Source organism: Leptodactylus fuscus, chromosome 9 (assembly GCF_031893055.1).
Source record: "Leptodactylus fuscus isolate aLepFus1 chromosome 9, aLepFus1.hap2, whole genome shotgun sequence".
In the NCBI taxonomy this organism is placed as follows: Eukaryota; Metazoa; Chordata; class Amphibia; order Anura; family Leptodactylidae; genus Leptodactylus; species Leptodactylus fuscus.
The window spans coordinates 83,509,952-83,523,990 of NC_134273.1; the positions used below are offsets into that span (position 1 = coordinate 83,509,952).

At 43.6% G+C, this 14,039-nt stretch overlaps 1 protein-coding gene and 2 non-coding genes across 3 annotated transcripts in view; all 3 read left to right on the top strand.

Moving 5' to 3' along the window:
- QARS1 (glutaminyl-tRNA synthetase 1) overlaps positions 1 to 13,672 on the top strand; it is a 36,625-nt gene extending 22,953 nt beyond the window's left edge. Inside the window, exons 8-24 of the mRNA XM_075286396.1 lie at positions 1,397 to 1,468; positions 2,278 to 2,363; positions 2,661 to 2,747; positions 2,861 to 2,960; positions 5,203 to 5,281; positions 5,712 to 5,820; positions 6,189 to 6,319; positions 6,986 to 7,078; positions 7,521 to 7,658; positions 7,939 to 8,026; positions 9,071 to 9,214; positions 9,291 to 9,395; positions 10,391 to 10,483; positions 11,022 to 11,149; positions 11,611 to 11,677; positions 12,525 to 12,650; positions 13,446 to 13,672. Coding sequence (XP_075142497.1) covers positions 1,397 to 1,468; positions 2,278 to 2,363; positions 2,661 to 2,747; positions 2,861 to 2,960; positions 5,203 to 5,281; positions 5,712 to 5,820; positions 6,189 to 6,319; positions 6,986 to 7,078; positions 7,521 to 7,658; positions 7,939 to 8,026; positions 9,071 to 9,214; positions 9,291 to 9,395; positions 10,391 to 10,483; positions 11,022 to 11,149; positions 11,611 to 11,677; positions 12,525 to 12,650; positions 13,446 to 13,496 — 1,697 coding nt within the window. The 3' untranslated portion in view covers positions 13,497 to 13,672. The remainder of the gene's footprint in view (positions 1 to 1,396; positions 1,469 to 2,277; positions 2,364 to 2,660; positions 2,748 to 2,860; positions 2,961 to 5,202; positions 5,282 to 5,711; positions 5,821 to 6,188; positions 6,320 to 6,985; positions 7,079 to 7,520; positions 7,659 to 7,938; positions 8,027 to 9,070; positions 9,215 to 9,290; positions 9,396 to 10,390; positions 10,484 to 11,021; positions 11,150 to 11,610; positions 11,678 to 12,524; positions 12,651 to 13,445) is intronic.
- Positions 6,581 to 6,715, top strand: LOC142219007 (small nucleolar RNA SNORA14). Its single transcript, XR_012717529.1, has one exon. It is a non-coding gene; the product is annotated as a small nucleolar RNA SNORA14 (small nucleolar RNA).
- LOC142219009 (small nucleolar RNA SNORA14) lies at positions 7,160 to 7,292 on the top strand. The gene has a single exon (XR_012717530.1). It is a non-coding gene; the product is annotated as a small nucleolar RNA SNORA14 (small nucleolar RNA).
- Positions 13,673 to 14,039: the final 367 nt, after the last annotated feature.

Genomic DNA, 14,039 nt, shown 5'->3' on the forward strand with positions numbered 1-14,039 from the left:
CATGTGTAATACTATATTAGGTCAGTAGTGATGTCACACCTGCTCTGTGTTAATATAAAGCTGTATTCACAGTACTGTGTCACATCCTCCTACTTACCTCTTTGCTGTTATTACCTCATTGGTGTCATGGACGCCATGGCAATCCAAAAATCCCATGTGAATGAGACCATACGGCCATACCACTATGTACTTAAAGGGGTATTTTCACGAGCAACCCTTATTTCCCTATCTGCATTGTAGTTGGTTCCTGACCCTGGGCCATGTATTGTCACAGGCTGGTGAGCCTGGGGCAAATCTCTGGATAGGTCCGACTCCTATCCGTTTTGCAGATTTGGTTTACAAAAGCAAATTAAAGGGTTCATGGAGATACAGGAGACACACGGACATCATCCATTTGCCATCTGTGCTGTTCGGCTGTAGGGTGGGCTAAAAAAAAAAAAATACAAAGGGACATCTTCAATGTCCGATAATCTTAACATATTTGATGCTCGGGCCTCTATCGATAATGTATATGTTGTATTATACGTGGTGGTCCGCAGCGAGCACAGGCCTCGGATTGTTCTGCGTGTGTATGTAATTGTGCTACGAAAGGAAAACCAGCATTGAGTAGTCGGTGTGGGGGAGGGGACATTGACAGCCTGTCAGACTCCCCAGTTTTGAGGCGCTGGTGTGTTTTTCTAAGCTGACAGCCGATGCTCAGAATAATGACGGCTCAGTGCAGCGGCTGATTTTCCATGTGGCTTTCTAGGCTTCTAGTCATTACTACAAAGACGAATTATGGGATAAAGAGAAGAAAACCTTTCATACTTTCTAGCTGGCGTCTGCTATTGAAACCCGAGGCTGGAGTGGCGGCGTCCATGTAACTGCCCCCCCTGTTTACTTAGGGGGCACCACAAGGACCAGCATGCATTGCAGGCCACACAGCATCCCTGCTCTTCCCAAATTGCTTTATTCCCCAAATCTAATCCTCTCTTGTATAAAATAATCTCCCTAATTGGACTCTGTAATGATTAAAATACCAGTGAAGTCCTGAGCTGCATCGTGCGCAGAAATCACGTGCGGCTCCCATGCTAATGTCTCTCTGCCGCTATGATGACGGCATTCGCATAGCTCCAGGATTCCTAGAAAACCGGGATTTAGATTAGCTTAGATTTCCTGGAAATCTCCTGTTAAACAATGTATATATAGTATGGGAAGGGAGGCGAAAGCTGAAGCCTGGTGGGACGCTGCCAGCTAGTGGAGAGCTGAGAAATTGCAGCTAATTTTCCAATTCCATATGATGGAAAACTGAAACCTGGTGTATGACTTAACAGCTCATGTACATCCTATGAAATACAGCTGTACTGCTCTATGGAATATGTCGGTGCTAAATAAAATATATAAATTTTGTTTGCAGGTGACGTGAAGCTCGAGTCTGCGTCTCTGATGGAGCAGTTAAGGGGAGAGGCCTTAAAATTCCACAAGCCTGGTATGTTACAGCTAGTCATCAGGACCACCCTGGGATAAGATAGTGGTGGATACTCATGGTACAACCCCAATTTTTGCAGCATTTGTAAGGGCTTTAAAGTATTTCCAGTAGATAAGTACAATTGCATGGATTATCTGCAAGGGCGTAGCTGTAGGGGGTGAAGAGGTAGCGATCGCTACTGGGCCCTGGAGCTTCAGGGGGCCCAAAAGCCTCTCTACAATATAACAGGACATTAGTGTAGACAGTGCATGGTAAATGGGACCAGGAGCTTCAAGCTACGCCTCTGGTTATCTGTCTAAGTTCACACATGGCAGGTTTGTTGAGCAAATTGCTGAGTCTGACCAATTCATCTTCATGACTACATTTTGATTTTGCACCCATCAAGTAGAGGACCGAGTATTGGCTCTTTGGATTGGCAATTTCACTTAAAATGGTGAACAAATGTGGCATAAATCAAGGCAGTATAAGAAGCTTTATAATATAGCACTTATATCTGCTTATAAAGCTGCTCTCCTCCTTATACTGACATACGCTCTAAAATCTCTGCTAGATCCATCTTGGTCTCCCAAGACAGACTGCAGCTAACTTATCAGATCACATAGGTTGATAGAGGTCGGGGAAGAGAGCGAGAGACAGCCTGGTTTCAGCTAACATGTCATTCTTGAAAATAATGTTATGAAACCCCATCTAGTGTCTGTAGATAGAAGGTGCACACTGCTGCCATACTTTATACTGTACGGTCCATCATGAACCTGTTCTATCAGAAAACTAGATTTCCTGTTGGCTAAATGTTCGTCTGTCCTATTTAGGTGAAAATTACAAGACAGAAGGATACGTTGTAACACCAAATACTATGGATTTGCTAAAAAAACACCTGGAGATCACTGGGGGACAGGTAAAAATGTGAAACACAAATTTTGCATAACAAAGCAGATTGTAAAACAGAATTGGTTGGGGTCTCAGACATCAGTCTCCCACCATTCATGATCTGAGGGCAAAGTGCTAGGAAATGACAGATCACCTTATAAGATGGGAATATTCCTTTAAGGGCAGTCTCAGACAGCCATGTTTGGTTAGTTTTGTGCTCTGGAGGCACTGATATGAGGGGGATTTTCTTTTTGAGCTAATCAAGACCTTTATTTCCCGTCCCTCAGCCTAATCGTTGGTATAATAATAATTTTTTTTCTTGCAGGTGAGAACAAGGTTTCCTCCCGAGCCAAACGGCATTCTGCACATCGGTCATGCCAAAGCCATCAACTTTAACTTTGGATATGCAAAGGTGAGCTGGTGAGCAGATATTCTGTATAGATAAAGTCGTGTGGGCAATGTTAGAAGAATGTGTTCGTCATGGACCTGGTTGAGGTACTGATTCTCTCTGATATATACACACAGGCAAACGGTGGCATCTGTTTTCTCCGATACGATGACACCAACCCGGAGAAAGAGGAAGAGAAGTATTTTACAGCCATCAGAGACATGGTGGAATGGCTAGGTGTGTATAAATATAGATGTTAATGGATGTAGTACCATATATCTGCCACATGGTGCTGCTGCTGCCCAGATTCCTGCTGGGTAGGTCATCAGTATCAGTTCTCTTCAGATCAGACAATCCCTTTAATGTTAAAGAGGACCTTTCACCATATCTGGGCACATGCAGTGTTATATACTGCCAGAAAGCTGACAGTGCGCTGAATTCAGCGCACTGTCGGCTTTCCCGATCCGTGCCCGGTGTAAAGCGCTATCGGTACCGTAGCGCTTTACAGTCAGAAGGGCGTTTCTGACCATTAGCCAGGAACATCCTTCTGCCTCGCGGCGCCAATCGCGCTGTGCTATGGAGCCGGGAGGAACGCCCCCTCCCTCTCCTGATAATGCTCGTCTACGGACAAGCTGTGTGAGCAGAGGGAGGGGGGAGTTCCTCCCGGCTCCACAGCACAGCGCGATTGGCGCCGCGAGGCAGAAGGACGTTCCTGGCTAATGGTCAGAAACGCCCTTCTGACCATAGAAGAGCTACGGTACCGGGCCGTAAGCTCTTCACACCGGGCACAGATCGGGAAAGCCGACAGTGCGCTGAATTCAGCGCACTGTCAGCTTTCTGGCAGTATATAACACTGCATGTGCCCGGATATGGTGAAAGGTCCTCTTTAAAGGTAATGGGTATATATTACAGCTGTCGATATACACTCACCGGCCACTTTATTAGGTACACCTGTCCAACTGCTCGTTAACACTTAATTTCTAATCAGCCAATCACATGGCGGCAACTCAGTGCATTTAGGCATGTAGACATGGTCAAGACAATCTCCTGCAGTTCAAACCGAGCATCAGTATGGGGAAGAAAGGTGATTTGAGTGCCTTTGAACGTGGCATGGTTGTTGGTGCCAGAAGGGCTGGTCTGAGTATTTCAGAAACTGCTGATCTACTGGGATTTTCACGCACAACCATCTCTAGGGTTTACAGAGAATGGTCCGAAAAAGAAAAAACAGCCAGTGAGCGGCAGTTCTGTGGGCGGAAATGCGTTGTTGATGCCAGAGGTCAGAGGAGAATGGCCAGACTGGTTCGAGCTGATAGAAAGGCAACAGTGACTCAAATAGCCACCCGTTACAACCAAGGTAGCCAGAAGAGCATCTCTGAACGCCGCACAGTACGTCGAACTTTGAGGCAGATGGGCTACAGCAGCAGAAGACCACACCGGGTGCCACTCCTTTCAGCTAAGAACAGGAAACTGAGGCTACAATTTGCACAAGCTCATCGAAATTGGACAATTGAAGATTGGAAAAACGTTGCCTGGTCTGATGAGTCTCGATTTCTGCTGCGACATTCGGATGGTAGGGTCAGAATTTGGCGTCAACAACATGAAAGCATGGATCCATCCTGCCTTGTATCAACGGTTCAGGCTGGTGGTGGTGGTGTCATGGTGTGGGGAATATTTTCTTGGCACTCTTTGGGCCCCTTGGTACCAATTGAGCATCGTTGCAACGCCAAAGCCTACCTGAGTATTGTTGCTGACCATGTCCATCCCTTTATGACCACAATGTACCCAACATCTGATGGCTACTTTCAGCAGGATAATGCAATGCCATGTCATAAAGCTGGAATCATCTCAGACTGGTTTCTTGAACATGACAATGAGTTCACTGTACTCCAATGGCCTCCACAGTCACCAGATCTCAATCCAATAGAGCATCTTTGGGATGTGGTGGAACGGGAGATTCGCATCATGGATGTGCAGCCGACAAATCTGCGGCAACTGTGTGATGCCATCATGTCAATATGGACCAAAATCTCTGAGGAATGCTTCCAGCACCTTGTTGAATCTATGCCACGAAGAATTGAGGCAGTTCTGAAGGCAAAAGGGGGTCCAACCTGTTACTAGCATGGTGTACCTAATAAAGTGGCCGGTGAGTGTATAATCCCCTGTACAGCTCCCACTAGAGATTTATCACCTTATTGCCCCAGTCTATCGAATGTCTTTGAGGATTTCTATCTTCCTCCGTACAGAGGCCAACACATCCATCATACACCAAGAACTGCGTCACTTCTGCACCAGAAAGCTAGTGTGATAATACAATACATTCCCCCCACTGTATGTGTTTGGTATAAGGCTTATAATGGATGGCGACGCCGCTGATCACATTTCAGTGATGTCATTTAGAGGTCGCCAGGACTAACCATCTCCATCTGGATAATAGAAGAAAGGATGTGACTTATAGGTGTTGTTCATCTTCCCGTTGCAGGATATGAGCCCTACGCTGTGACACACGCCTCCGATAACTTCGACCAGCTGTACGAGTGGGCGGTGGAACTGATCAAAAGGTGAATATGGAGAAGAGAGAAGTAGCGAAAGGAAGGTGTAACCGCAGGGAAAAAGGGATATTGATCTATTGTTCCCTTCTTAGAATGAGAAGCCATCTTTAGTGGGGATGTTAATGATAAAATAATCGTTTTATTAAATTGGTTGCAGCTTTCTTGACCATGGAAAAACATTAAAGGGGTTGTACACGACTTCAAAATCATGGCTGCTTTCGTCACAGGATGTGACCTCGCTTCCATTGGTCGCATGGCAATAACACAGCTGCAGCATAGCCATGTCACCAATAGACAGGATGTCACGCACTGAGAAGAAAGCAGCCATGTTTTTGAAGTCCTGCTCAACCCCTTTAACATATGGCATAAGTGGTAGCAATGTCTGATTGAACCTCAGATGCTGGGTGACCTAGCCTAAAGCTTTTTGTTTACTTTCTAGGGGCCACGCCTATGTCTGCCACCAAAAAGTGGAAGAAATCAAAGGTCACAATCCACCTCCCTCCCCGTGGAGAGATCGACCAATTGAGGAATCGCTGCTGCTCTTTGAGGTATTTTGGATATTAAAAAGTTTATCCCATCAGGATATCTGCATGAGAGCATATAGATAGACATACTGCAGAGTCTCCTGTGTGATCGTGAATGGGTGGCGTGTGCAATGTATGGGGCTACTATTATTTGTATAGTAGTTGTGGTGCACGCACTGCCTGTCCGCTAGCTGCTTTTGGCACCCAGAATAGCTGTTCTGTGTAGGCTCCCAGTGTCAGATCCCGACCAATCGCATAATGATGACCTATTCTATGAATGGATTATTAACCTGAAAGATTTGGGGCTGAAAAACCCCTTTTCAGGCTAGAAAGTCAAAATGTGGAATTTGGTGACCATCGGAGCAGTGTAACCGTGTAATATGTTATCCCAGGGAATGAAAAAGGGAAAATTTGCTGAAGGAGAAGTCACGCTCAGGATGAAGTTAGTGATGGAGGATGGGAAGATGGATCCAGTTGCATATCGAATAAAGTACACCCCTCACCACCGTACAGGAGACAAGTGGTATGTTCCAAAGTTAAGCAAGTCTGTCCATAGAGTCCTTCATATTCTTTCCTCACACTCTGCCCATCTTATAAAGGTTGCTTAATTTTGCGATCCTCAGATAAATGAGCAACTTGCTAAGAAACCTAATGTGTTATCCACATAAGCTCCATTCCCTAGTCAGGTAAGTTATATCCCTACAGAGACCGGACCATTTCCCTGTCTGTGTACACTTATGATCTTCAATTTGCCTGAACGTAGAATAGTTTCATAATGTTTCTTCTGCATCACTAAAACCTCCTGGTGTCTCCTTTTCTAGACTGCAGGACAAAAAGAGATGCTATAGAAAGTATGAGATTTCCAAAAGGTAGAGGCCTTACCTCGTCTCTGCTTTATTTCACCTCTCGCACAATATCTTTTTTTTTTTTTTTTTTTTTTTTTTTTTTTTTTCAATCAATGCCTAAAGAGATTTCCCAGGTTGGATATTGATGATCTGTCCATAGGATAGGTCATAAATATCAGGTAAGTGGGGGTACAACACCCTACACCCCCATTGATCGCAACCAGCACTAACCCTGTGCACTGTGAACAGACAGGAGGACCAAGTGGCCAAGCCGGGTTACTGCAGCTTAGCTTCCTTCACGTGACTTTGTCAATCTGACACTTTGTTCTTTTTCCAATTCACAGGTGCATTTATCCCACATACGACTATACTCATTGCCTCTGCGATTCCATAGAACATATCACACATTCTCTCTGCACCAAAGAGTTCCAGGCCAGGTAAGAGTACACAGGATATAACCCAATATGATCCAAACCAATATTCCTAAACTATGGCTTATACATCCAGTGGTTGGCGATCTGCATCAGTGAAACCTCCTGCTGTCTCTAATCCGTAGATGACGGGACAAAACGTGATGCTAAAGCCAAGTAATGAGGGATCCAAATGGCAGAGACACTGTGTTCTTGTCATATTTCACTCCTCGCACAAATTAAACTGTTCTGCTGATGCTTCTGACCTTGTGTATGAAAAGCAAGGACAGGTAGAGGCTGGCAAAGCACTGCGTCTGTTGTATTGTAATGTACCTTGATGCAGTTATACAGCTAATCAGCCCATCTTCTTTGTGCATTCTTCCGCTTGACCTTATAGCCACAGTGTTGAGGCCCATGAAATGGCCTTTTGTATTCCGAAACGTTTATGTGCGTTTTCTGTATCCACCAGGCGGTCGTCATATTTCTGGCTCTGTAATGCGCTGGATGTTTACTGCCCTGTGCAGTGGGAATATGGACGCCTGAACCTGCACTATGCTGTGGTATCGAAGAGGAAGATTATTAAACTGGTGGAAACAGGAGCCGTGAGGTCAGTGAAATGTGGAGACTTAAAGGGTTTGTCCTGGGAGTATTTATTCACATAACTGGTCCAATGCAATGCTTTGGAAAGATCCGGGGGTTCAGGCGCAATGTCCATCCCTTAGAACACAGGTAGTCAGCGACCCAGGGAGCAAAACATTGCTTCTGATCACATGACCCAGGTGTCGTGACCTCTGGAGCCCCCTGGTCCATCCAAAGCACTCCACCAGATAAGTGGACAATCACTGTGAAACTTGAGATCAGGATTGTAAACGCTACTTTTATTATAGGGACTGGGATGATCCTCGTCTGTTCACCTTGACTGCTCTGAGGCGGAGAGGATTCCCAGCTGAAGCAATAAATAATTTCTGTGCTCGGGTATGAACTGATAAACTCTTTAATATATTGAGTCTACTGCTCCTATTGCTTTTTTGTGACTGGTTCTGGAAACTGAGAAGAATATAACTACTATAATACTACCTCCTATGTACAAGAATATAACTACTATAATACTGCTCCTATGTACAAGAATATAACTACTATAATACTGCTCCTATGTACAAGGATATAACTACTATAATACTACTGCTCCTATGTACAAGAATATAACTACTATAATACTGCTCCTATGTACAAGAATATAACTACTATAATACTGCTCCTATGTACAAGAATATAACTACTATAATACTGCTCCTATGTACAAGACTATAACTACTATAATACTACTCCTATGTACAAGAATATAACTACTATAATACTGCTCCTATGTACAAGAATAGAACTACTATAATACTGCTCCTATGTACAAGAATAGAACTACTATAATACTACCTCCTATGTACAAGAATAGAACTACTATAATACTACTCCTATGTACAAGAATAGAACTACTATAATACTACCCCCTATGTATAAGAATATAACTACTATAATACTACTTCTATGTACAAGAATATAACTACTATAATACTGCTCCTATGTACAAGAATATAACTACTATAATACTACCCCCTATGTACAAGAATATAACTACTATAATACTGCTCCTATGTACAAGAATATAACTACTATAATACTGCTCCTATGTACAAGAATAGAACTACTATAATACTACTCCTATGTACAAGAATAGAACTACTATAATACTACTCCTATGTACAAGAATAGAACTACTATAATACTACTCCTATGTACAAGAATATAACTACTATAATACCACCTCCTATGTACAAGAATAGAACTACTATAATACTACTCCTATGTACAAGAATAGAACTACTATAATACTACTCCTATGTACAAGAATAGAACTACTATAATACTACTCCTATGTACAAGAATATAACTACTATAATACTACCTCCTATGTACACAGGATTCTTTATTTTCTTATTCTCTGTATGATCCTCTTCTGTATAGGTTGGTGTAACAGTTGCTCAGACAACCATGGAGCCTCACTTGTTGGAATCCTGTGTCCGTGAGGTCCTGAATGATGCAGCCCCTCGAGTTATGGCTGTTTTGGAACCCTTGAAAATTACAATCACTAACTTTCCCGGAGAGCAGGTATGTAGCTAGTGGTTTTCTGGCCTTGTCAGTTCTTGGTTGTCTTGTCTGTAGTGTGACCTCTCTCTTCTGACAGGCATTTGACGTCAAAGTTCCAAACTTCCCTGCAGACGAGTCGAAAGGTTTCCACTCTGTGCCCTTCTCCTCCACGGTCTACATTGAGCAGACAGATTTCAGAGAGGTAAATGATTTGTGCCTGATCTCAAGGTCAGTCCTTCCGCAGGTTACACATCTGAAATGTCCATTGTAATGTCTATTTGCTTCAAATTCAAGTTTTGCTTGCTAAGTTGTGGGGGGGGGAAGAACCCCTTAAAGTGTACTCTCTACCTGTATAGGGCAGTAATATGCTCAATACTTGTTTTTGTGAACAAACTGAAATGAAGAATCTGCCTTTAGCAGCATGGGCTAGATGTGCTCCATAGAGCGGGCTGCTGACGTGTTTGCAGTAGTTGGAGTGGCCCCTCTATAGCAGAGTCCGTTTTCTGTAGAATCACTTTGCAGTCTGCAATGCTTCCCCGAAGGGACACAGAATCCATCAATTTGTAGGTAGACAGTAGCCAGAAATGGTTATCAATTTAATTTGTTCTTTTATTATGCATTGCTAAAACCCCCCGACACAGTAATGGTTTGTGCTGGGACAGGACGCAATGCTAGAGTATAGACCAGTGGGATTTGCTTAGTGGGGGGGATACTGTGTCTCCCCACTATTTCATCTCTCACACAGACACATTACAGGAGCAAATCAAAAAGCATGGAAAGGTTGCAGGGCAAAGCGGCAGATTCACCATCAGACCATTGCATAAACTAAACAGAAGTATTACGTGTGTCCAGCGTCTTTGCCTCTGGTGTAGGTGTGCTTCTAGTTTGCCTCCACGTGCATAGATATGAGCAGTATACTGCCTGGACTGCAGCTGGTCAGTGTGGATATCTAGAGGCAGAATCTGCTATGCAACGTGTATAGAAAAATGGCTGCTCTCCACCTTCCTGCAGTGTAATTGCTTCTGTATATAGCTGGAGGTATACTCTAAGGCTTCATACTCGAGGCCGCCTTCAAGAACCACAATCTGCTGCCATGCCTCCACTTTACAAAGTAACTATATTGGTAACAAATGACTAATGCTCCGTATGATTAACATCCATAAATGAAGAGCTTTGTACCGTCTCTTATTCTCATAGGTGATGGAGAAAGGGTATAAGCGGCTGACCCCAGACCAGCCGGTCGGTCTGAGACACACCGGGTATGTCATTTCTGTACAGAACATCATAAGGGTGAGTGACTCCAACGTTCTTGTTTATGTATCTTGCATTTGTGAATTTCAGCTTATTGGAGAGTGCTTGCACTTATGTTCCTATGATGGAGTGGTGCAGATGGGAGTCTAGCAGCTCCTTCATATTAGCGGGGCCCCATAATGTGCTCCAGTTCACTTCACCTGGTTCTCTGGGGTGACTTCACGAATAAAGATCAATTAAAGCTAGTTTTATTAGATATGTAAACGGTGGGATTCTTGGATCATCAGTTTTATAGACTTTGCATTTCTGAAACCCCCCGACTGTAGCAATGATGGTCGGGACAAAAAGAGATGCTATAGTAATACAGTGAGATCTCCAAAGTGGAGAAACCCGCAGGTCCTCTACTATTTCACCTCTCACACAGAAGGTCCTATACAAAATGACAATCCCAGTGACTGCTCCGGGACCAATACTTTGCATAGGAACAGGACTGAATCCAACACTCAATGTTGTGACATTAGGAAATGGTTAAAATCTGATCACTGAATTTTTTTTTTTTTTTTTTAATTCCCAACAGGATCGTAATGGCAAAGTAGCAGAGCTGGAAGTTACCTGCACAAAATCAGATGTGGCCGAGAAGCCCAAAGCCTTTATCCACTGGGTGTCCCACCCACTGTTGTGTGAAGTGCGTCTCTATGACCGATTGTAAGTAGCCCCCGACCTCTCATTGTATATGTAGATTAGAGTTGGCAGAGTTTGGAAGTTCATTTGTTCTTTATCATGCATTGCGAAAACCCCCCGGCCGAGCAATGGTACAGGCCGGGACAGGAAGCAATGCTAGAGTATAAACCAGTGAGATCTCCAAAGTGGGGGATACTGTGTCTCCCCGCTATTTCACCTCTCACACAGACATGTTACAGGAGCAAATCAAAAGCATAGGGCAGTTCCAAAGCTTCATGCCTACTTTACTATACAGTCCTGACTCTTTGTGGCTCCTTTAACAATAAGCCTATTAAGAAGTTCCTGAACGTTTGACTATACAATGTACTCACAAAACTGATAAAAACACTAAAAACAGACGCCGCATCTGTGGCCTGAGAAGAAACCTGATTGATCTCTTTTATATTAAGAAAGAACATTTGTAGACTAATCTCGTCTTGTTTCAGATTCCTGCACAAAAGTCCTGAGGATCCTTCTGAAGTCCCTGGTGGATTCCTAAGTGATTTAAACCCTGTAAGTCCTTGGAGAAGTGTGAGGTGTTCTGGTCTGTATTTCTGTACAAGGGAGGGGTGAAACAAGTAGGTCTTCAACAGGCTGCAAATAAAAACCACCTATAATGGTGCAGAAATCTTATAAGAAGTGCAGGCAATGGTCCACCTATCGATAATATATATGTTTTTGGAGGTTCTCAAATGTGGAGATGTGACATACAGTAACTATCAAGGGGGCACAGAATTGCCAAGGAGCAGTACAGTCCGATATAGCTGATAACAGGAACCATAGGATGCAGCTGTACAACAAGTGGACCTCAGGCATGTTGTCTCTTTATAGTGTCATGTGGCTAGCGGAGTAGCTGGTATCATGGCCGGCAGCGTTAGCCCTTGGGATTAGCCACAGTCTTTACGATGGGTTTTGGAATAAAGCCTATAGGATTATTGAAGAGTTTTCTCTCCTTAAGGCCTCATTCACACTGCTGCATTTTAGCTTCTGTGTTATAGCTGTAAATCCTGACCTGAATGTAGGTCTGATGATCTTATTAGTGGCGGCATAGTGATCTATGGTTGTTAGTTTGGGTCATTAGACCTGTGGTTGGGCCACGATTTTCAGCTTCAATATTCAATATGGGTGCTAATATACGAGTGCATTGTGGCCTTAGAGTGGTTTATGTACATCATTTCTCAGTCTATTACCAATTTACCAGGCAAGCGTACACATGGATGGGGCAGGGCTTACAGTATGTTCTGCTTTGCATCCATTCGTCTCTTTGGAAGACTGAGCATATTGCTTTTCCTAGTGCCGTGATCTGATTCATGTCCCCATTCTCTTACTACATTGCTAACCGCCCATCTCCTGTTTCCAGAACTCCCTGACAGTCATCCCAGACGCCCTGGTGGATCAGTCTGTAAAGAACTGCAAGGCCCTGGATAAGTTCCAGTTTGAAAGATTGGGATATTTCTCTGTGGATCCAGACACCACTCAAGAAAAGGTCAGTGTGTCCGCAGAGCCACCACGCATCACTAAAAACACCCCTGCAGAGCGATGGTACATGCCGGGACAAGAAGTGATGCTAGATTATAGACCAGTGAGATCTCCAAAGTGGGGGAATACAGTGTCTCTCCACTATTTCACCTCTCACACAGACTATGAAAACTAAAGTATAAAAAATTGTAAAAAAAAAACCAAAAACCTATATCAGTAATCTTTTGTGGAAGAAATAGTCAATGAAATCTAACAGTCCAAAGTCTGAGGTTGTGCCACAGAGAATGTCTGGTTCAGCGTCGTCAGAAACTTAGTGTGGCGTCAAATATACGTCAAGTGGCCATAACATTAAAACCACTTACCTAATATTGTTTAGGTTCACCTCTGAGAGTTCTCTGGCTACATCGCTCCTGACCCAGTCATCTAATCCTTGCAATTTGGCTTGTCCCTTAAGCTCAGATCCGTACACATTTTTCTGGTTTTCAACTCATCAACTTCAAGAACTGACTGCTCAATTCCTGTCCATTATATTTTGCCTTTGCAATGGCATTATATCATATGCACATATAGGACAGGTCTGCCACTATTCAAGCCAGATGGGAAGTAGATATTGTTGTATTTGGTGACTTGACAAGTACCTCAGTAGTGCAGCCTCAGGCTTTGGGGCTCTAATTTCAGACTATCATTTCTCGGCATAGAATAAAATTACTAAAACTGCTTGTCCTCTGTGTCCCAGTTTACTGTGACATTCTCCTGGTCCTGTTGGGCCCATAATAATAGTCTGATTCTTTCTCTCTTTCAGATTGTATTTAACAGGACAGTCACCCTGAAGGAAGATCCTGGGAAAGTGTGAGGCATGTCCATCTGTAACCAATTATACTGCTATATAACCAGATACTGAAAAAGGCTCCGCACAACAAGCCCGAACAACCGCTTGCCTTAACTGGGAGGGGAGGAGGCTTTATCCAAAGTCCTATTGGTTTTTATTACTGTTTGCAATGGAAACGTAATAAACATGCACTTATTTAATTCACTCTCCATGTGTTTGCTTCTGGGTGGTCCACATGTTGCTATTCACTTTTCTGCCTGCAGGAGGAGCCAAAAAACCACAAGAAGACAGGTTTTTGGCCTTTTGTATTTAGACTTCTATCAGTATCTTCTTATCACATCCTTGGGGTTTGTCTCCATTTGGCCAGGCCCCATCTTCTATTGCTCCACAGACCTGTCCTGATGCTTGTGAGCTCTCAGCAAATGTTTCTGTTGGAGGATAGGGGTCAATATACACGGCCAATTACTGTGCCCTGTGGTATGTGCCCGGATATCTACAGAGGACACTTCTGTCCCAGGATACTTTACATTTTATATTGCAGTATATAAAGGTGTTTTTTACCTTTAC